Source organism: Prosopis cineraria, unplaced genomic scaffold (genome assembly GCF_029017545.1).
Source record: "Prosopis cineraria cultivar Desert tree isolate PC_DT_omini unplaced genomic scaffold, ASM2901754v1 PC4, whole genome shotgun sequence".
Taxonomy (NCBI): Eukaryota; Viridiplantae; Streptophyta; class Magnoliopsida; order Fabales; family Fabaceae; genus Prosopis; species Prosopis cineraria.
The window spans coordinates 15,142,513-15,165,878 of record NW_026555335.1 but is presented as its reverse complement, the minus strand read 5'-3'; the positions used below and the strand labels follow the sequence as shown (position 1 = coordinate 15,165,878).

The 23,366-nt window shown below is 33.4% G+C and overlaps 1 protein-coding gene across 4 annotated transcripts; it reads right to left on the bottom strand.

Moving 5' to 3' along the window:
* Positions 1–1,588: 1,588 nt before the first annotated feature.
* Positions 1,589–17,275, bottom strand: LOC129308356 (mRNA export factor GLE1). Of its 4 annotated transcripts, none has more exons than XM_054949436.1 (19): positions 17,136–17,275; positions 16,385–16,426; positions 15,723–16,004; positions 15,537–15,641; positions 11,488–11,576; positions 11,101–11,265; positions 10,789–10,935; positions 10,460–10,580; positions 10,158–10,306; positions 7,131–7,302; positions 6,465–6,675; positions 5,871–5,980; positions 5,119–5,189; positions 4,455–4,536; positions 3,749–3,823; positions 3,490–3,573; positions 2,755–2,886; positions 2,478–2,600; positions 1,589–2,086 (listed from the first exon to the last, which is right to left on the bottom strand). In XM_054949436.1, coding segments are annotated over exons 5-19 (1,863 nt in total). In that variant the 5' UTR covers positions 11,490–11,576; positions 15,537–15,641; positions 15,723–16,004; positions 16,385–16,426; positions 17,136–17,275; the 3' UTR covers positions 1,589–1,867. The 4 variants fall into 4 exon arrangements, with proteins under 4 accessions (XP_054805411.1, XP_054805412.1, XP_054805414.1 ...); XM_054949437.1 differs by having other exon boundaries at positions 15,805–16,004; XM_054949439.1 differs by having other exon boundaries at positions 10,789–10,926; positions 15,537–16,004; positions 17,136–17,274.
* Between the last annotated feature and the right edge of the window lie 6,091 nt (positions 17,276–23,366).

Sequence of the window (23,366 nt, the reverse complement as noted above, 5' to 3'; positions counted from 1 at the left end):
AATTAATTATACCATTCATCAATTAAAACCCAAATCCTCGTCATCCTCATCATCTACAAATAAAACATTAAAACCTTTAAAAGTAGGTTCACTTGTTGAAGGCGAAGGAGCTTCAATATCAATATACTCTTCACCATTTCTTCCTCACTTATAATAAATATTAACAAAATTGTGTTATTATTAAATATACACACTCACATATATCACAAGACAAAATATTTGGATATATCACAAGAACAACAAGCATAAGTAAGGCAAAGGGGTGAGGGCAAGGGCGAGGGTGTGAAGTTGAGGGAGAAGCGATTGCAGGTTCAAGGTGAAGAGTAATTAAGGTTTATGCACGGTTCAGGAATCAAGATTAAGGAGGGCTTTAAGCGATAGGTTTGTGACTTCAAAGTTCAAGTGTGTGTTTGGTGCTCCACTAAAAAAAATATAACAAGGCATGAAAGGCCACTCGAACTCGAGCCCTTTTTTACAGGGCTTATCGAGGTCAGACCCTCAAACCCCGTTACTTAAAAAAATAATTTTTAAAGTTCGAACCCTTATTTAAATAGGGCCTCCATGCTCAGCTCTAACTATAATGCAATGTTATCAGGAGGAAGAGAAAGTCAAAAAGGAAGATAGAGTAAGAGAAGAGGAGGAAGAAGATCAGATCATGCTTGGTTTGTTTTGAGAGTGGCAAAATTATACTTTTACTCCCAACAAAAATTGCAACAAAAGCTCTTGAGCATACAGTACATTATTAGAATCAATCGGGCCTAAAGTGCAATTTCCTATGTTTTGAAAGCCCTTAATGCGATTATCCCAAATGAAAAATGAGATCAAAAACTATACAAGCCCTTAACCTTCCTAAGCCACTCTTTGGTGTATATTGGAACTTTGTGCAAGAAATTCCATTTTCCATGACTGTGATTTTATTTATTAAAGACCAAATGAGAAGGTCAACTATCTAATCCTAACTTTTTCACGTGGCGATAATCAAATTCAAGAGCTAAAGAAAATACCTATTTTAGCATTCCATGTTTTGAATTATGCCCCTCCCAAAATAGAAAAACCATACACTGGAATGCCGCAAAATATGCAAAATAAAGAATCGTAAAATGCTTTGATGAGATTAATAAGGATGACTTCTTGTCAAAGAGCAATCAATCGGTCCCGTTCAAAGAGCATATCATAGTTCTCTTTAAAAGGTGCAGACATGGCATTGTCGACATAAATTCAACGTTGAAGGGTTATATATCTCTTTTCTTGTTTTTAATTTAAATTATCTCATGTCTAGTCCTAGTAACATATAAATCTTAGATACACAATTTTTGCGTTAAAAAAAAAAAAAAAAACACCCACAATTTTGCTTAAAGGATATCAAGTCCTTTTCCGCTTAATTTAATCGCACTGGTTATATTCCTTCTCTTTAATTGTTAAAATAATAACTAACGTTTACATGAATTTTCATAAATAAATTCATATTTCACTTCTTCACGTACGAGAAGTCATATTGTTCATGCTTTCCAGTCAATAAATTACAATGACATCTCAACTATTTCAAAACAACTGAAGTTCTAAATATGTAAATATTGAAGTTCATCAATTTGTTTAAAAATAATTACCCTAGATTTAATATTTCGAGTATATCATAATATTTGATAATTCATTCTTGACTTCGATCGAATGTAAATCATATCTATACTTTAGCATGATCACTGATCAGAATGAAATTAGAAATGGTATCGCTACATAATAATCAAACTCATCTTAGGCTTCCCTCTTTGGTTACAGATCCCATCTTAAAACATAGCGTCACTTTAATCAATGACTTGCTTTATGGGATCAAACAAGTAACTTAATTACCCATATGCTTTTTCCGGATCTAAGCTCTCACTATACTTGATAACAAATTAGATTGCAAGCTCCTTCCTTCTGGCTCTTTAAGGTACTTTTTATCTTCAATATAAGATTGTATCTCGACAATAATCCTGGTCAACTCTGGTTCTTTTTGTTTCAAATCAACCAAGAAGTTATCAGAGATTACCTTAAGCATCTTCAAGAATTGAGATTTATATCTTCTATAGAGGCCAAATCCTGCCATCTGAGAACATAAAGTTTGCTAAGCTTAATATCACACATGAAACAAGGCTCAGTTCTCTGCTTCTCTATCACCCCAGAAACATGTGCTTCTCTCAGAGAGAGAGAGAGAGACACACACACACACAAGCCAGGTGGGCCCCACGTATCACGTATGGCCCACATAGCTTCTCTCTCTCTCTCTCTCTCTCTCTCTGTGTCCTGCTCCTTGGACCAGAGAGAGACCACAAGCCATGACAAACAGCACGTGCCTATTTGATATGCGAAAAAGTGTTCTCTAGAAAGGAAAAGAAAAATGTATCTAGAAAAATGGGACAAGTGCATTTCCCATTTCCGTTCTGGAAAATACTTTTCTGCCTGCCGAACTATAAGAATATGTATTTTGCATTACTTACTTGCAGGAATGCATTGAGCGAAACAGCAGTGTATTTATTGGCTGGGAGATTATTCAGAAACCTAGCAAGCCATGCCCAACCTTCTTCCAACCCATGTGAGTTCGGAACATTTGGAATTTGGGTCTGTTTGAAGTTAAAACAAAGCATTGGGAGCTGATCAGACGGAAAAGATGAGCGATGGTAGCTAATAGATGGTTGGCAACACTGAAAATCCTCTAATCCAAATCTAAATTATACTTGAAAGCTTGTCAGAATTGGAAAGACTATTGCGTCGAACCTGAACTAGTGCACCGTACAACTTGATGTAAGATTCTAAGCGCTTTAAATAATCTTCTGTACTCTCAATCTTCCCATCATATTCCTTGTAACCAACACTTTTGAAGTATGCCTCTCTTGATTCAAAGGTGGACTGAAACAGTGAGACGAAAAGATCAGAATCTGAATTAGTAACAAATGTTCTCCATGCATTCAAAAAGATAAACGAAGAACACATGCATGAGCATCTCATCGTAATGCATTACCATCATCCCACTGCCAAAAACACACTATTTAAGCTGAAAATTTAAGAACATGAAGAAACTGCACGGCCTTGTATTTTATAACAAACAAAGCATAAATTTGAATGTTCTGACTATTGGTCATTCTTGATAGAAAATAGAATGACTATAACAGAAAATTTGCTTACACTGCTACAGTTAAAAGACTACTATTTCACTTCTTTCATATCATATAATAAACGGGCGCTTAAACCTCTTAGTAAAAAAAGAATTAGTAAGCTCACTCAGATAGAATTAGTACGAAGAAAAAAAAAAGAAATAGTAAGCTCAGATTTTCTGGTGGAAACATATTGAACTTAAGAGCTATGACAATCATGAAACACAAAACTCACTTTTTACCAACTCGTCAATATAAGTAGATCATAGTCCTTTTTATTTCACAGCAATCTTAATATCAAGGCTGGAAAAGAAGAAACACAAGGATAAATGTCTCATAAATATTTCTGACAAGTTACCTTTTTATAAACTATGTGCTTTGGAACAGTGTAGATGCAGGCTCTATGGAACTCAGCTAGCAAAAAATCCATAACATGTGGGACCTGCCTCACAAACGACAATCAATGAAACCCAAAAATAAAGGAAGACAATCCATAGTGCCTAGTTGCTTGGAAGTGACTGAAAGATTAGCAGTCATTTGCCAAAAAGTATCGAATTCAAAGGCTATACCATCTTATCCATCATTAATCTGAATGGCTAGGAAGTAAAATGCTGTACCTGAGAGGTAACAAGAACAATGACGTAACCACTTGCAAAGGCAGCATTACCAGGGTTTTCACAGTAGGAAACGACCTGTAAAGTATATCACACAAGAGATACATTATTATGTCACATGAGGATAAGATATTATGTTAAATTACAAAATAAAGAAGTTAAAATAATAGGGATGTTTACAAGTAATCCCATTCATTAGCTGCAATCACAGAAAAAAAACAAACTAAATCCTACTATGTCCGCATTAAATATGTAAATATACCATTAATCACTACAAACTTGTTTTTCAAAATATTAAAGTAACACATTTCCTACTTCTTCAAATGTTTATTAGTAGTTTATGACAAAATCATTCTTTTTAAATCTGCATTCTTATTTGATCAAGACCAAACAAGATATCACAGAAATGTCAATTGTTCATTAATAGTATTAAATAGTAAGAAATCTACATTGGATGCAAATGAATTAGGGCTGTAAATTATTTGTTTTGTATACTTTTTCTTTCCTTTAATTGAATATGCTTTTAATACTTTGTCCTATTATTGATGCCATCCATACCATACTAGGTAACTCACAATAGCATCCAAAATCGGCTCATTCACCCAGTTTTCAAAGTGATATATAATCTTTCTTGTGCTCTTTGTTCAAGTCATTTAAAGCAGATAGAGTCCATAGCAAGAAAATGGTCAATAAAATATTGCGAAGCTACCTTTCGAGCAAATATTTCAGCGCTGATGGATTGAGGACATTGAGGATCATTCAAAAGTTTTATAAGATCACTCGCTTTTGACCTGCAAAATGTGCAAAAGAAGTACAATGACGTAGTATGAAAACATGCACAGGGACTTGGCCTGCCTTAGTTTTAAAATAAAATCCTCAATCACAAATATTTTTATGCATATATTATCATGACGTAATGATGGGTTGGAAATTTCCTTAAACTTATGCTTGCAATAAAACAGTCATTCTAATCAAAAGAGAAAGTCTACAACTTCCTTTATATGCAAGTCATTTCATGTCACGCAGCAAAGTAATCTCTCCAAACACTCCTCAGCACACACAAAATCTTAAGAAATAAAACTTGATATTCTTCTTTTTATAGACACACAACTTAGTTTCTTCAAAATATACTCTCAAATTGGAAGCTATAATATCAGATAGAGAGGAACTTTAAATTGCAATTTAAATTGAGCAAGCAAACAGAAGCCTCTAAAATTTCTCTCAAGGCATCAACTTTAGAATAAATTCAAAAAGCAAATTCACAGAACGATAAAACACCAGTGGCAATTGTTTCCCTTGATTGAACCAGTAACAAAATTTTGCCCTGGGGAAGAATAATTTAAAAATGCATAGCTGAAATAAACGTTCCCTACCTGACATTATCTGTTACTCCCCTTATTTGCCTGATCAATCTGGCAATATGACTTTCCTTATGGCTAAAATCCTGACAAAAGTTGGCATACCATAAGTTATCAATTATCATAATTAACCAAATCATTATGTCAACCATGAAAAGTAGTATTACAGAACAGAACATCCACACTTTGATGTAACACACACACACACACTTGCACAGATCTGAACAAAGCGAGAGAGTAGGGAGAAATAGAAACAGAGAGAGGGAGAAATGAGAATGAAGAACAGAACAGTAGGGGGAGCAAGAGAGGGAGAGGCAGAAACGCAGAGGGAGAGAAGAGCTATCAGAAATCCCAATCAAATATTACATTCATCAAAATGTGTCCATTATAAGAGCAAAGCCTAATATATTTATACTAAACTTTCCTACCTATTAAGGAAACCTTCATAACTTGGCTAGATAAAGCTAATGTTCAGATTTCCCTCTTTACAAAAGTATTAAAATAACACAAAAGTAACTTACTTGTTCCTAGATAGGTTAATTCTTCAAAATATGTTAATTCTTATATTTCATCACACTTCCAACATGAGGGTGCAAATAAACCATGGAATGCACGCACTCTATGATCTAGAAGAACAATATCCAATTAGAAAAATAAATATCACAAACATGTTAAACAAAAGCAGTAAAGGATTAGCAATAATTGGTGTATGAAGCATAAGAAACTAAAATTTTATCAACATCTCCAGTATCTACTTCTAGTAATACCTTGTTGGGACCTGAACGTATTGCTTGGTTTCTCTCATATAGCTCTCTCAGTTTCTGTAGCCTGAGAGCTTCTAGTTTTAAAGCACTATCTGCTGCTCGATAGGTGTACCCTAACAATTTGTTCCAGTTGAAATCTCAAATGACGCCAACAATTTCAGACTAAATGCCAATACATAGACCCAGTCATTCAAAGGCACGTCCATATATTGACTTACACCAAATGCATCAAATACTTTTACAACTTCAAATTAACAAAGTAATTCAGCATCAAAAAGCAAAGGAATCAAACATAAAAAGGTCAGTAAAAATAAAGAATAACGTGGATGAGAGGATGCTTTTGCAGCTTGGTACGCTGAATGCAGATGAGAATGAAAGTTGAATAAAACCATTTTTTGTGGCTTATGCAAATAGCTTCATCAAATCAATATCAAAGGGCCAAGGAAGAATAAACTGAAATTCAATAACAAAGTAATGTCAAAATAATCACATGTTCCCAAGCATATGGAAAGAATATAAAGGCAAAAAATTCATGCACATTAAATTTGAATCAGAAAGTTAAATGGTTATATTATTTATTAAAAAAAAAACAAATACCAGGTTCCTTGGATTCAGCTTTTGAAAGGCTAGATGCACCATCTGTTTGCGCTGTAGCTTCTAGTTGCAAGCCTTCAGACGTAATCCTTTTTGAACTTTCCATAGCATTCTTCTCTATGGCTTCCTTTGCAGCTCTTTTTTCAGCTTCCATTGCCGCTCTTCTCTCAGCTTCCAATGCAGCTCGTTTTGCTTCCTCAGCTCTAAATGCAGCCTACAATCCAAAATTTGAAAGTTAAAAACTCTAGCAACATTCACATAGAAGCTGATAAAAAAGAATACTCTGGGAAGAAAAATGTGTCAAAGTTAAATACCCATTTAATAGGCAAACGAATAAGGTTAAATAAAAGAATACAGAAAGAAAATGTGTCAAATTTAAATGCCCATTTAACCGGCAAATCAGTGTGGATATTACTAACAAGAAGCAGCAGGTAACATGATGGATATAATCCTGGACATAGTCTGAGTGAGTGTTTGGACTCCAAAACAAACAAACCACAAACTAAAAGAAAAATACTAAAAAGTTCATGGAAAAAGTATAGATTTGTAAAAGGTAAATACATAGCAGATCAACATTATCAGCATTAACATGAAATGGAATGAGAAGAAAGAATGCATAGAAAACTTCTTAGTCAAAACACCGCCAAGTAAAAGGTTAAGTTGATATGCCTCAGCTTCAGCTTTAGCCTTTTCTTGTCTTAATTTTTCCTCTTGTATAGCCTTCTCCTTTCTTTTGGTCTCTTCATATGCTGCATCACTTCTTATTTTTCTTTCCTCTATTTGTGATCGAAGCTCCCGGTCCTGCTGAACGGCTGTCAAGTGATTATCAAGTTTTTCTGCACTGTACAGAACAGGGGATATGAAGATCAGTTTCTCAATTCTTCGAACTTACGATTCACCCTATAAAGAAACACCCAAGCAAAAGAAAACATAGAATAACAATTTTGAGGGTAGAGGAATGGTAGATAAATCCTCATGCATGTTCAATTTTAGCTATCAAAAATAAGAAATATCAACAAATTCATAATAAAGTCAAATTTACAATTGATTCTAACATAAAATGGATCATTACATAAAACCATACTTCCCAACTTCAAACTGATGGGAATCTCAGAAGACATCAATTTTTTTTTTTTTTGGGGGGGTGTTGTGGATTCAATGGCTTCAATCCTGGAAGAGATCCAACATTTGAAAATGAGCAGCTCATGTCTTTTAAATTCTTCATACTCACTTAGCCAATTAATTTTGGCATGTCCTTAGTCAATCTTTTCCCCCTAGAAAACAAATTAACCACATAATTTTTTTCCAATTTATTTTAATGACAATCTGATAAAACTCCTCTGAATTCTTATAACTGAACCAGTTATTGTCCAATCAAACTACTCATACAAGCATAGATTGAGTAGAGTTGAATGGAATTACAGCAGCAGTAAACCAGTAAGAGGAAAAATATGAAGAAGGAAAAAAAAAAATTCCCTAGCTTTTGGAAGCTAGAGTCCCTCCCAAGTCAAGAATAAGCTTTTCCTCCTTAACCCATCAGCCTACCTCCCCATATACCCCTCTTTCCATCTCATACCTTTCCATTTAGCATGTCACAGTTGGGTAGCGAGGGACACCTCACCATGGGCTTTCTCTCACCATTCCCAACTTTTTGTATTCTTCTTGTTCTTTCAATGATATACCCTAACAGGTCATGGCCCCAGGTGTGGATCCATCACCATCAAAAAGGCAAATCATGTTTCTCCCTCAACCCAGAAAGAAAAAGAATTTTTACAGATCTCCCCAGAAGCATTATACATTAAAAGTCTGCATCAGATGAATAATCCATAGTTTAGGACCTAGGGTACCATGAGACTAGGTTGCATAGATATGGGTATAAGTATCCAATACAATATGACATAATACGGCAATACAGAAAATTTTCAAAATTTTAGGATATGGGTACGAAGATATTTATAATAATATATTTCAACATTTTATAACATAGGTATAGGTATTTTGATTTTTAAACAAGAATTTCTAAAGAAATATAAGGATATTTATAATAATTAACCAAAATATTAAGTGTTCTTTCAAGTTTTCAAGTGATATAGTAAAAAATTATTGAAAAAATATTCATATTACAAATGTTAGAATATGATATACGTAAGCTAAAGTATCATACAGGTATTATATCAGATACATATATGTTTACTTTTTTGAAGTTCGATGCTTCATAGCCATGAGAAGTTGAACATGATATCAAAACAGCTCAATTTGTTCATAACAAATCAATTTTCCTTTTTTTAAAGGGTTAAAAGTCATTTTTGCCCTCAAACTATACCCTTGGAAGCACCGAGTGTCCTATACTCCATTTTGGTACAATCTTCCCCTTAAATTTAAAAAAAAAATGCAGCAATTCACCCCTTGCCATTAAGAGAGGTAACATTCATTATCTAAGAGATATGTGGCCCACATATTATCTATGTGGCATACAAATGGCATCCACTAATCAAAAACATCTCTCTCTCTCTCTGGTAGCTTCTTCTTCTCCAATTCACAAGTCCTCCATCCAAATCTTCTTCTCTTCTCTCTCTCTCTTCCCCCTTCCTCTTTCCTCTTGGCCCTCCCTATCGGCATCGCCCTCAATCATCATCTTCAGCCAAAATGACATCTCCAAGAATCAAATGAAACACCCAAATCGATCATTTGCATTGGAGCTTCCTTCTTCAACACTAATGACGAGAGAAAACCACAAATACAAGAGGTAGCTTCATTTGTGCTCAAGCGGTATTGTTTCTAGAATGGGTAATCTTGTACAACTAAGATAAAAGGGCATAAAAATTTGTTGCACAAGGAAGAATTTTAATTATACCTTTTGTCCATCCTTTCCTGTGGAGTTATTTTCACAACTTATTAACCACAAAAGCAGGTAGCTTTTATATTGCATCTTTGGCATTGCTTCTTCATCTTCTTTGTGGTATTGTTTTAGGAAGGGGTTTTGAGGCTGCTTGTTCATTTTCCATGGCAACTCAGTGGGTTTCTGGAATATTGTTTCTTCCTTTGTGATATATTTTTTTCTTGCAATTCCTCATTCGATTAAGCTTAGAAACATCTATCTTCACTATCATTGCTGAGTTTAGGATACCAAATGTCCTTGAGCGAATAGCTCAAAAGCAAAAATGACCTTTAACCCTTTTCCAAATTTGAAGGGGGGATAAACCAGCCCTATGGGATTGAACACCACTACCACCCCATACGAAGGGACGAATTACTAAGAGCAAAGAGAAAAATCAATTTCACATTTGCTTATATTAAACTGTGACAAAAGACAGGTAGAAAGGAAGTGTTTCATTGAGCTTCTAAAGCATCAACCCAGGTCAGTCAATGGGTACCATCATCTGGTGCATGATATTCGTATGGTCCTAACTTGGGATTGAGAAGTTAAAAAGTTCATAATTATTGTGAAGGAAATAGAGACGCTAATTTTCTAGCCAACTATGCTCTTACTCTACAATTGAGTGCCACCACTTAGACAGGGCACCTAATGGATTTTGTTTGAGGACCAATTGGGATTCACTATCTCTAGACCTTGTAACATTCAGGCTAATTAGCGTCTGATGTACTTCCCCTTGATATTAAAAAAAAAAAAAAAGACAGGTAGAAGAAGGGAAAAGATGATCAACCCTTGAAAGAAGATGAGAGGGAGAATCTTACATCCTTCGCTGATATTGAGTATCAAACTTTTTATCTAATTCCTGTCTTACTTCTTTATATTTCTCTATTTGAAGAAGAACAGAAGCAGACTTCTCGCTTTCATTCATCAGAGCTGTTTCCAGGGCTGAGATCTGATTCCTAATGTCATCCTGTAAGTACAGAAGGCCAGAAATAAGTCTAATGCATATATGAAAGAAACCAAATTGACTACATAATTTATGGTCTTCAAGAGTATTAACTTTTTAGTCTGTAACTAACAAGCCAAACAGATAACATTTATGGATACCATCATGATCACCCACCTTAACCCGAAGCTGGTGTTCATGAGTCAGTTCTAATAAGGCACCTTCAACCTCTCCTGCTCTATCCATCAAATAACCTTGCACTTCAAATGCTGGGACAATGTCAGAACTATCGCTGTCACTGAAACATCAAATCAAATAAAGTGCAAATGTCATTGTAAAAAATTCCAATAAAAGATTTTCAATTTGATCAACAAAAAATATGAAAATAATATTAAATATTAATCTGACTAGATTCAGAAATTGCTTATTATTGTTGGTCTATGGTTCCTACAGCAAAGAAGATAAGTGACGTCCTCAAACAAAGCCAGAAATCAAGGAGTAGGCACCTCAGATAGATTTCATTACAGCCAAATCGTTTGCCAGCCTCTATAGTTTCGTCCTGCTCATCTTCAGTCTCCGTGTCCTCCATCTCATACTCAGGCGCATGCAACATGAAAGGTCTACCTCTCTCAATTTCATTCCCACTATGAAGTCTCTCACAAAGGTACAATAGAAAAGTTTAGGGACCACTAACATAAATATTTTCTTTGGCACAAATAAATAAGATTCAATTAACCGAATACAGAAAGATAATACATTCCCACATTCATAAGCATCAATAAAACAAACACGTACAAGAGAAGTTAAGAATATAGTACCTGTATATTGATTTTGTGGGAAAAGGATCAGTACAAGAAGCAGTGAGCTTCATCTCCAAGGCATTAAGCTCTGCTACTAGAGCATTAAAAGTCCAATCTGGCTCAGGTTCAGCAGCAATGCCCTCGGCTCTTTGAGGACAACGAAGGTCTAATTTAACAGCTTCCCTGAGAATAAAAATTAAGTCAGACACATCTATTCCCAGAAAACCAATTACACGTGATCCTCTTTGTCAATGAAGGTGGAAAATTAACTAAAGTTGATTAACCAAAAGTTTGACAAGGAACATTAGATCAAACAATACCTCCTCAAACATTTACTATCAGCTGAAGATCAACAACAACAATACAAACAAACCAAATCAGATCACTCAAAGAACTCAAACTTACATTATTTGTACTTGAAGGAGCACAAATATTTGGAGACTTGATAGGCTGCTTATTTTTTGGCGGTTCTACCAGAAAAGAAGAAGGCCGAGCTGGCAAATCATCACACAAAACGAAAAGCACCATCAGAATTCAGAAGTTCTAGTCATTTTTTAATGTAAAGTGTCAAAGCAGTCGAGCCATCTATGAATGCAACAAGTAATAGCTAATGCAATGTAAAATTATGGTAACAAAAGCTGAAATATTATGCTTTTGCTTAAATTGCAGTTTATGCAAACAACAAATGCTGGATGATCTCTTTAATTTGAAAATATAATAGTCAAGAAAAAGACAGTTTAATATGATACAGCCATATTTTGTTAATATTTATTACCTATTACTTATGTAACAGCATACTTTTATCTGCCTTATTGTCATGCAATTTAGGCGACTGGGGTTTGGCTCACGTTGGTTATTTAATTTCAGACGAGAAAAAGGTAGTAGGGGATGCTTTTACTTTTATACCAAACACTCAAATGCCTTCAAATTAAGGAGTGTGGCCTATCAGCTAGACAATCATTTTTTTGAATGGAATTAGTTAGACAATCATTTGGTTGGTAACTAAGTCATGTAATTGAATGTCTTTGATTGTAGTTAGAAACTGGAATGAATTGGCCTATTAGCTAGACATGGTAGCTATGTCATGGAATTGAATGTCTTTGAATACAATTTAGTCATAGAATTGAATGATTGTATTCATAGAATTGAATGTCATGGAATTGAATGTCTTTGAATACAATTTAGTCATAGAATTGAATGATTGTATTCATAGAATTGAATGTCTTTGAATGTCTAGCTAATAGGCCAATTCATTCCAGTTCCTAACTACAATCAAAGACATTCAATTACATGACTTAGTTACCAACCAAATGATTGTCTAACTAATTCCATTCAAAAAAAAAAATGTCTAGCTGATAGGCCACACTCCTTAATTTGAAGGCATTTGAGTGTCTACATAAGCCAAACCCTAGTCACCTAAATTTACTTTCTAATCGTGTGGAAGTCGTGAATATGCTGACTTGAGGTTATAAGGAAAAAGCTTATGACCGTATACCAAGAGCAATGCTTTGGAAAGCCTTGAAAAAGAAGGAAGTACGGATTGCTCATATTAAAGTTATACAAGATATGTATGAGAGGGTAAAAACTAATATAAGAACGTCTAATGGTCAAACAAAAGACTTCCCTATAAAGATTGAACCACATCAGGAATCACCTTCAAGTCCTTATCTGTTTAACTTGGTCCTAAATGTTTTAACGGAATATATTCAAGAGAAAATTCTCAAATGTATGCTCTTCACGAATAATATAGTTCTTATAGCAGAGACAAGAAAAAAGATTAATTTTAAATTTGAGTTATAGAGAAGGACATTGGAGTCAAAAGGTTTCCGTCTGAGTAGAGTAAGATGGAATATTTATATTGTAAATTTGGTATGAGACTAGTCGACAGTAATTTGAAAGTGAAATTAGGAAATCAAATTATACTTCAACTGAAAAAGTTTAAATACTTGGGAGCCATTATTCAAAATGAAGGCGAAATCAATGGGAATATTTCACATAAGATTCAAGTTGGGTGGTTAAATTGGAGAAAAGTTAAAGGAGTTATTTGCGATCGTAAGGTGCCTAATAATTTAAAGGAAAATTTTATCGAACTACTATCAGACCAGCTATGTTATATAGTAGTGAATGTTAGGCTCTAACAGGACAACAAAAGCATAAAGTTAAGAGTAACAGAAATAAGAATGTTACGATGGATGTGCGGACATACACGTAAAGAAAAAATTTGAAATAAATACGTACAAGAAAAAGTAAGAGTAGTACCTATTGAAAAAAAAAATGGTAGAAAATCATTTGAGATGGTTTGAGCATATACAAAGAAGACTGCGAGAGGCACCAACGAGAAAAGTGGAATATAAAACTTTGAGCCCTATTAAGAGGGGTAGAGAAAGGCCTAAGAGAACACTTTTGGAAGTTGTTGAATGCGATCTCTTAATTAATAATATTTCTAAAAGCTTGGTAAATGACAGAGCACAATGGCGTCTTGCAATTCATGTAGCCGACCCCACCTAGTGGGATAAAGGCTTGTTGTTGTAGTTGAAGTTATAGGGAAAATCACCCGTTCAAATATATCATCACTGATGCATAGTTTCTCTTCCATAGAGATTGGACAGTCAATGTTTAGCATTTGTATCGTGAAGATAATGTTTCTGCTGATTATTTTGCTAGTTATACTTTTAGTTTTGATGAATCCTTGTGTATCTTTGATCATCCACCAATCCCACTTGTAGGTTTGGTGGATAATGAGGGATCAACCCCTCAAGTGAACTATGATAGCATATAGCATTTTTGGGCATTTGTTTCAATATGATGAAAAAAAAAGTTATATACTCCTCCGTGCAAAACTGCAAGAGATTTTTTGAAAGGTTAGCCGTTAAAAAATGTAACACATTTTTACTATTTCAAAATATAATCATTACCTTTTTTTAAGAGTGCCCCTAATGAATAAATCACTTTATATTTATTTTACAATAAAACACCCTATTAAATGAGAATATATATACATATATATATATATATGGAAATACAATCTTAGTTTAAAAACAAGTAACTACTTTATTGGAGAATGAAATTCGGCATCTTTTAACAGAGGGAATAATTATATAAGTTCAATTTAAATTAACTTTTAAAAAGGTCACAACTAATTATGATATTGATATTGTCAAATTATTTTTAAATTTAAAATATGCATCTTGAATCTTGAATTAATTAAAGGGCTTTTTGCAGATATGGCCTATGTTACAAGACCAAACCAAGTAAACAACCCATCGTTTATTATATTTTACATCATAACCAATTTATTTTATTTGTCAATCATACATTGTTGTATATCAATGATAAACTCCTGATAAATTTTCAAATCTTCAATGATAAACCACCGGTAAATTTTCAAATCTTCAATGATAAACCCCTCGTATATTAATAATAAGCCTCTTGTATGTTAATGTGAACCAGCTACACTTCCAAACTTTCAAAATTTTGATCCATATTTTCTAGACACAAGATTTTTTACAACAAGCAAGCCAATTTATCCGTAATTAAAAAAATATAGTAAGTATATAAAAGTAAATATTTACTTTATCTTCTCCCCCCAAAGAGGCCCAACTCCAGTTTTTTGTTAGAAAAAATACCAACTTAATACATGGAAAAAAAAATAATTACCAAGATACTATAAAAGAAAAAAATATTTCCCAAGATGCTACAAAACCACAAATTGGTTTGATAGCAACCAAGTTAGTGGGTAGAACTTTTGCACGCAACTTGGTTTGATTCAAGCCAATTTTCACAACTTGTCTTTATTAAAACCAAATTCCCAATCCCAACCCAAGCCATCGTTAGCTAATCATCGATTTCATTAGCATAATCATGATTATAAAATGATTATTTTTATGATCACTAAATTATTTTCTACAAAAATAATTGATGGCATAATCATTATTCATTAATGAAAGGGTCAAAGGGAAAAATACCATGAAACCTTTTTGCGAAGGGTACATTGGTATCCTAAACTTTTCTTAGGAGCAATTTTGTCTAGGGTGACTCTAGGCACTTTCCAAAATGGTGCAATATCATCCCACTATTAAATATAGAAAACATTTGCCGTTAACATGAAGTTTGACCAAGGTATTTTATTATTTTGACCCTCCTTCTTCCTTCTGCATTATCAGTCTCATTGCCCTTCAAGCACTCAAATTGCATCTAATCAAAAAATGTTTTATCTCTCAAGCTAATATGCACACGACCAAGCTTACATTCATCATCCAAAACCAAAATCCCCCTAAACAAAAGTCCAACACTACTGAAATGCCATTCAAACTTCAAAAATCACAAAAACAAACAAAATGCAAAGAGAATTCCAGCAATAATCAACCTCAACTTTTTTATTTTATCCTTTTTGAAAAGAAGAGAATGATCTTGATAACAAAAACTGATTATACAAGGAAACAACAAATACTTACCAAGAATCACACAGCCAAATGAGGAGGATTTATCTACTTGAAGGAGCAACCCACCCAGCCTTGCACAGACCTCCAGACCCAGACTCAAGCACATGTACAACGGACCTAGACTCAAACTCAAGCACACAGATAAAATGAAGCCGAAGGATCTTGGGAAGTGAAAAAGGATGAAGGAAAAGAAAAAACCTATTATGCATCTAGCTTCAATGCTATTGAGATCGGTGCCATCATAGGATCCAGAAAGAATCAAGACTTGGTAGAGGCTGACCTCGTTCACCACCTGGATCGATGGGTCCCACATGTTTATTGTTGCCCTCGCCCCATACACCTCCTCCATCATTCTCGTGTGCACTATCATGTGCTGCACCCATAACTCCATCTTCATTTCCTTAATCCCACACCATCTTGTATTTCCTTAATCCAATGAAAAATTTGAAGTGGAGGGGAAGAAGGAGACAGAGGCCTAGTCTGCAGAAAGGCAGAAGAAGAAGGAAGGAGGAAGAGGAGGAGGGAGAAAGTCAAAAATACCCTTGGCCAAAGTTCATGTTTAATGATCAACGTTTCCGGATTTTAACAATGGGGCAAAATTGCACTCTCTTTTTAAAGTTACAGGGTGAGCAACTTTTAATAAATTCTATTAAACAGACATAATCCAGTATTTATCTCATCAAATTTGGAGATAAAAATTGAAAAAAGAAACCTGGCAGAGAATATGCAAGCAAAAGATGATAATAACAATAATAATATTAATATATGTTATCAAAGGCCACGTTGCATATAACATCACACAGGATGGAAGCTAGATAGAGAGTACATGGAAGAAGGTAAACGGAGAAAAATAGACATACAACACTTTGTTGAAGCCTTGGAGATGAAAAGCTTGCTTGTTTCTGCAAGAAGAAAGATACAGCTAGAGTTATATTTCAAACAATCCCGGGAATAATCGAATATAATTAGTACGTTTCAGATAGAGAAAACCATGTCAAACCACACAGATTCCAAACACAATATCCAGTACGTGAAACCCCTTATCATTTCAAAAAAATTAATACATTTCCGATCTCTGAAACATCCACGAATATGATTTCAGTAGGGAAAAAAAAAATCCCATTTTACTCTTCTTCTTGTTTTTTTCCTTTTGACTGCATGGCACATTCAATAATTAAAAAGTATCAAACCACGCTAATTGAAGAACCACTCCTAAAGAATCACTAACCTCTAAATCCAAATGATCGAACTTCAAGATACCAAATTCATCAAATGACACCTCAATCTCATCATTTAAAATTTCAGCAAAACTGTACTGAGCTTAATGGTCCAGTTATCCCACCGAAATTCCCGTTTCCAATAATTTGAAAACCAGAATGGTAATGTAAAAGAGGAAAAAGCTGAAAGTATGACTGAACAACCATTTGCAGTATTCCCATTGAAATTCCCATTCCCAGTAATTTGAAAACCGAAATGGTAAAAGAAGAAAAAGAAAACAACGAAGAGTATGGTAGAACAACCATTTTCATTAGGTTCAGTGTGTCCCATCATCGTTTGAGAAAGAAATAGAGTAAGATGAGCCGGAAGAAGCAGAAGGATCGGAGGCGTTACCTGAAGGAGATGGAGGCGACGGCGACAAGTGAGGAGACTCAAGCCAAACGAAAAGAAGGTTTATAGAAGGCAGAAGAGTTCTTTCCCAAGGGTTTTCACGAGGCCAATGTTGACATTGATAAAAGGGTTTCAGTGCAAACCATTCTCAATGATTAATGTTATCCTAAACTGCTCATTACAATGGTATTATTCTTAAACTAATACTCCCAGTTGTGTAAACATTCATTAATTATAATTGATGGGACTTATTTTTCATAAATTAAAATATAGTTTTGTCCTTAAACTATTTTTATAAAAGCAATCTTGCCCTCATAATTTAAAAATTATGAACATTCGTTGATTGTAACTAATGAAACTCACATTTAATTATCTTTCTCTAATTAATATTGAATCAAGTCAGGACTTTAATTAAATTATAGCATTTCAGTTACTGAATTAATTTTTTGGATAACCATTTTATGATGGTCTTTGTATAGAATTTTTTTATTTATAATGCATATAAGAGAATATCTTTATTTATGATAGTCAATTTTATAAGTTGATCCACTCAAGACGATAAAAAGCAACATTTTTACCTTAAAAATATTATTTATATATTTTTTGTTGGATCAAGAGCTCTCCTTATAGTGTTGTTAGTGTAAATTTATACTTCAACTATTGTCATATTTGTCACTGAAAAAACTTAATATAAAAATTGAGCATCTTTTCAATTTATAATTCATTGCTCGTTAGAGTGTTGGTGGAGACTATCATGACACTAATAAATACTTGAATATTGGATGTTAGAAAGGATATCAATGAAATGGCATTAGTACTTTTCATTATTTTTTCTCATTAATGGACGTTTATGATTTTTAAACGACGGAGGCAATATTAATCTGATTTAATTATTTTAGGGAGCATTGCTTCTTTGAGAATAATTTAAAGGCAAAATTACATTTTAGCCCTTAAAAAACAGGCACCACTAGCTACATTTAATGGGTGCTTAAATTATGGGGATAACATTGCTATGATTTAATTAGGTTAGAGGCAATATTGTTATGATGAGTAGTTTTTGAACAACATTGTTCTTCTAAAAATAGTTTAAAAGCAAAATTGCACCTTAATCCTTGATAAAATCATAAAATTAATTTTATTATATTTAGCTAATATATTTATGGGTTAATATACAATTTGAACCTGAATTATAGATTTAGAGGTAATTTAAAAAGGTATATTCTAAACCCTAAGTAATTAAAGTTAAGGTAATTTTACCTTCATTGTTAAATTTAAACAAACATCCATTAGTTTTTTAAAAAGGGAGCCTAATGTGTGATATTCCTCAAATGAAGGTAGAAGACAGAGGGATAGTTGTCACAAAAAAAGTTACCTTGGCAATCTAATCACTCTTTTAAATTTTGCTAGTCCAACAAGGCTCAATTAATATTTAATCTACAAGATTAAATACTAATCATCAATTAAAAACTCTAATTAAACCCCCTTTTGTCTAAATTTGGGAAGCCGCAATATCCAAATTTCTTCTTCAACAATTTCCACATTCCTAACATTTAACATTTTCCTTATCTAACATTGATAGACTTAGATAACATCAAGTCATAACTCATATTATTTTCAAAACTCAAATTTTCATTTAGGATTCATCCAAACCCTAGCTCAAAACTTTAAATCACTATAAAATCTTTAAACATAAATTTAGAAATATAATTTAACTCCCCAAAGCTTCATCTAAGCCAATGGGTTCAGTTATATCTCAAGAAAGGACAAAATCAACACCCATAAATATCCAAACTCACTAAAATTTTGCACAAGGAAGAGGGAGGAGAGTTTAGAAAATGGCCTCCAAGATAGCCAAATGTCAAAGCCCTGGCAGCCCCTAGCTTCTTCTTTATTGCCTCTCTTATTTCTCTTTTCTTCTCCCTTTGTTTCTAATGCTCGAGTTGTAATGTCTGTCTTAATATTACCGGAACAATACTCACACCTTTGTGATAACCAAGATTAATCAAATTTTTAAAGAAAAGTTATCACAACTTAAGGGTTTAAGAGTAAATAGTTGTAAATATTGAGACATCAAAAAAATCCTTTTTCAAAAGTCATTTAAGGTCAGACTATAGTTTAAAACAAACTAAACAAGGTAACAGAAGCATGAAAACATGGATCAACATTCAAAAGCATAAGTGGAGTAATTTGGAAAATTCTAGGAATTTGCCCATATGCTGCGACGCGCATCTGCTGTCATGACAACACCCTAGACCAACTTGCGAAGCATGTCATTTCTTCATCCGACGTCCAATTTGAACGATTTAAGTGTCTACATGTAACTCTTTGAACCCTCTAGCTATTAGCAATGGTCTCACACTCAAATTCTCAACCATTAAAAAGTTAGACAACCGAACCCAAAATAGTCTATTTTCACCACATACCATACTCACAAGTGTCCAAAATACACAACCTAGTGCCAATAGCTCTAAAACTACTTAGACCAACTCAAATGAACCACACACAACCTAATAGGCTAACACAACACATCAATAATAGCCCAACCATAAAATGATCATCAAATCCCCCATTCTACAAAGAATTCAAAGGGAACATTTTAAATCTCAATAGCATGCTATAGTCATTTTCTTACATATCATATTACTACAATATCACTTGTATTAGTATCTCGGCCTTTCATGATCATTTAACCACAAGTACATCAATTAGGCTGAGATACGCATGAAATTCTCATGCATGAATTCATAACATGCATGAAATCCTAAGTTGGCTTCATGTCACATCCCAAACTTTTAAAGTGTGATTGGCTGGAATATAATAAAATGCATATTCCATAAGCTTAAACCCTTAATACATCTATCATATTAATTATAATTTTGTCATACAATCATCATTTATATTAAGTAATCATTAATAGATATAAAATATTTGAGCTAGCTGTAGAAATTTTGGTAGAATCTTTACTGTAAGTTGGACTCTCAAAATTTCTACAACCTACTAAAAAGAATGTATGGGCAACAGTCAGAGTTTTGCTCCAAAATAGTTTACACATATACAACTCAAAATAATTTAACTAAGGGTCCTGCTATATGATTCTGGAGCAGTTCTAGAATAAAAAGGTAGAATGTTTAGATATTTACATTAATCCACAATGTAATTGAAGCAACAAAATATTTCTTATCTTAAGGAGTCTCACAAGATCTACTGAAGAGTAGGTCCACTCCCACTATTTGGATATCAAAATTTTTTTCAATAAATAACGTTCCCAAATAATAAATAAGTAAATAAATAGTGATAATCAGGTAATAAAATAGAAAGGATGAGATAGAGAATCATGATCAACAATTTAAAAATATATCTTTCATATATAACAAATCATAAAGATACAATTCTTAAGAGTGAAACAACTTGGAAATTGATTTTCTGTTAGGACCTAAACAGAATGAATAATAGCCGTGGACACACAGCCCATGAGGATAAGCAACATCCAACATGGCTGGAAATCACGAAAAATAGGAACAAGCATAAAATTCATGAATAACAGGCATGGATTAAATCCATGAATTACATTCTTCATTCCACGTGTGTTGGCCAACACACAGGGCTAGCATCTCCTATATACCCTGCTAGTTGGGTGTGTCATGGCACGCTAAGGGCTAACGAAACTGTCATTAGCAACCAGTGTTCTATATTCAATCCTATAAAACATTTCTGACATGCATGGAAGGAAAATATACTTGTAGTTCAAATTATTCACAAATTTATAACGCATACTTGATCTTTCCATTAGCAAATTGCCCAATCCATGCATGAATAATGTATTTTGGAAAATAAAATAATCAAATGAAAATATATGTCAATAAATTTAAATCCTATAAAACCATGTACACACTTCAATGCGAACATTCCAAGGCTCCATAATATATATATATATATAAACATAAAAGTTAAATTTAAGAAAAAGTTCTATTTATCTATTCAAACTAAAAAAAAAAAACATCATCATCTTTAACTTAAAGGGAACATTATTTACTTACTTGATATACCACCTATTTCCAAAATTCTTTCTTTTTACAGCTGCAATCAAGTTTTCTCTTCTTCTAATGACCCTATCAAACATGATAAAATTTTAATAAATTTGCTACCAAATAAACAAACTCTTTTACTCTAATAGCAGAATCACAATCAACTTAAATAAGTTAAAGCTTATCCTTCATCATCATTTAAATCTCCAAATTTCTCATATCATTTTTAACCCAACAAATTAAATTATTAGAATATAATTCCCTTTTTAAATCTTTTTACAAACACCTAATTCACATAAATTTTCAAATAAATCAATTGAACTCCTTACTTCTTAAATCATTTTCCTTGATAGTTACCAACACAATTATTATACTTCACAACACCAATTCCTATTAGATGCCAATTTCAATTTAGGAAATTAATTTTCAAAAATTTAGATAATCGCATATTACTCCAAAGTCAAACCTCCTTTGCAACTTCCTCTAATAAACCTTTTAACAACCATCTTATAGGTACCAATATTCAAGATTTATATCCAAGCTATTCTCTTTTAATTTCATCTACACAAATACTTCAACATCAATCAATCTAAACAAGTCTAATGTAACTCAAAAATTATAACCTATAAATATACCATTATCAAGCTTTGAGTTAAATTTTCAACCAAATTTTGAATTTTCTTCCCACACAGCACAGTAATGGTAGCGGAAAAATAAAGAGAAAAATTTGCAATTTCACTGCTTTACTTCTTCCACTTACACACACATCAATTGTCTAACGAAAGGAGAAGAGATCAAAGCTTTTCACCATAGATGAGCCAACAATATACAAACAGGGAAGAGGAAGAGAATATTATGTCTGTACAGGGAAGGAAACAAAGACTAGGATTGAGCATAGAAAAGAGATAAGCAGATCGGCAGGTGACCAAAGAAGCAAAAGGAAGAAAGAATTTTAACTTACTTAAGCAATTACACATATACAAAACAACAACAAGAAGAGAAGAGGGGCTGGACGTACTTGAGACAATGACGGAGGCAAAGGAATGGCCATGAAGTAGGGGAAAATCTCATAACTGCAACAGACAAAATGGCAGCAGGCACACTGGTAATGGTGAACTCACACGAACGATGGGCAACTGACAATTGAGAGGGAAGGAAGTAGAATTTGATGGTAGAAAAGCAAGAGTTTTCCACACAGCTGTCTAACTCTCTTAGCTTCTTAAATGTTCGAAGACAAGAAAAGGAGAGGGGGGAAAATCTGATAAATATAAGGGCATTGGTAATTTCATGAAGTAATAAAATTGAATAAAACTCCTTGGGCCAAAGTCAGATTCGAACTTGGGACCTAAAAGGGTGTATGATTTGCATAGCTTTCCACTACACCAATACTCCTTCTTATCATAATTGTCTCAAAATTAATGTAACTAAAGTTAAAACACAATAACATATATTTAATTAATTAATTATTATTATTTTAAATCTCTAGGTTATTTTATTTCATAACATATTTGTTACAAAATAAAGTCATGAAAGGGAAGAGCTAGACAAATGAAGCTCTTCAATCTTCATTTGTCCCTTTCTTTCCCTTGCCCCTGTTGAAGCCCTTACTTGTAAAATATAACCATGAGGTGAGATAAATATCTCAGTAATAATAATTCACTATTATCAATTAACATGCACAACTAGAAGTAAGTAAAGCTTATATACATAAAAAATACTCATTAGCATATTCAAACATATCCTTTCTATAAACACAAATTATTTCCCACTCCAGCATAATCGTTCTACCATCTGACCTTTCATATCACCTTGATTGAAATTATAAGCTCTTAGAGTAAGTGCATATTTACAATGGCCTAAGCTCACCTTTAGTGATAGAATCACTTGGCCAAAGGTGTCTTATCATACTTCCAGACTATGGTCTCCCCTATCACATATGACTTAGAGTGTCGTTACTCCAACACTGTATCACTGATGCTAAGGAGCATAAATCTCCAACGACATACCTCACATGGATACTAAAGAGATAATCTCCAATACCGTGCCTTACTAGGCATTAAAGAGATACATGTTATATGAATTTCCATTACTCCTTCCTACAATTGAACTTCTACCTCCTTTCATTATCATGCTCACACTTATCACAAATACCACATATTTATACCCAAACTATGTTTAACTTATATAAGAGGTTTTCACAACTTCATTT

Coding starts and splice junctions, on each gene's coding strand:
- LOC129308356 (XM_054949436.1), bottom strand. Junction 4,537..5,118: donor GGAGTAACAGATAATGTCAG/GTAGGGAACGTT, acceptor CACATTTTGCAG/GTCAAAAGCGAGTGATCTTA. Junction 3,824..4,454: donor CTGAAATATTTGCTCGAAAG/GTAGCTTCGCAA, acceptor TATACTTTACAG/GTCGTTTCCTACTGTGAAAA.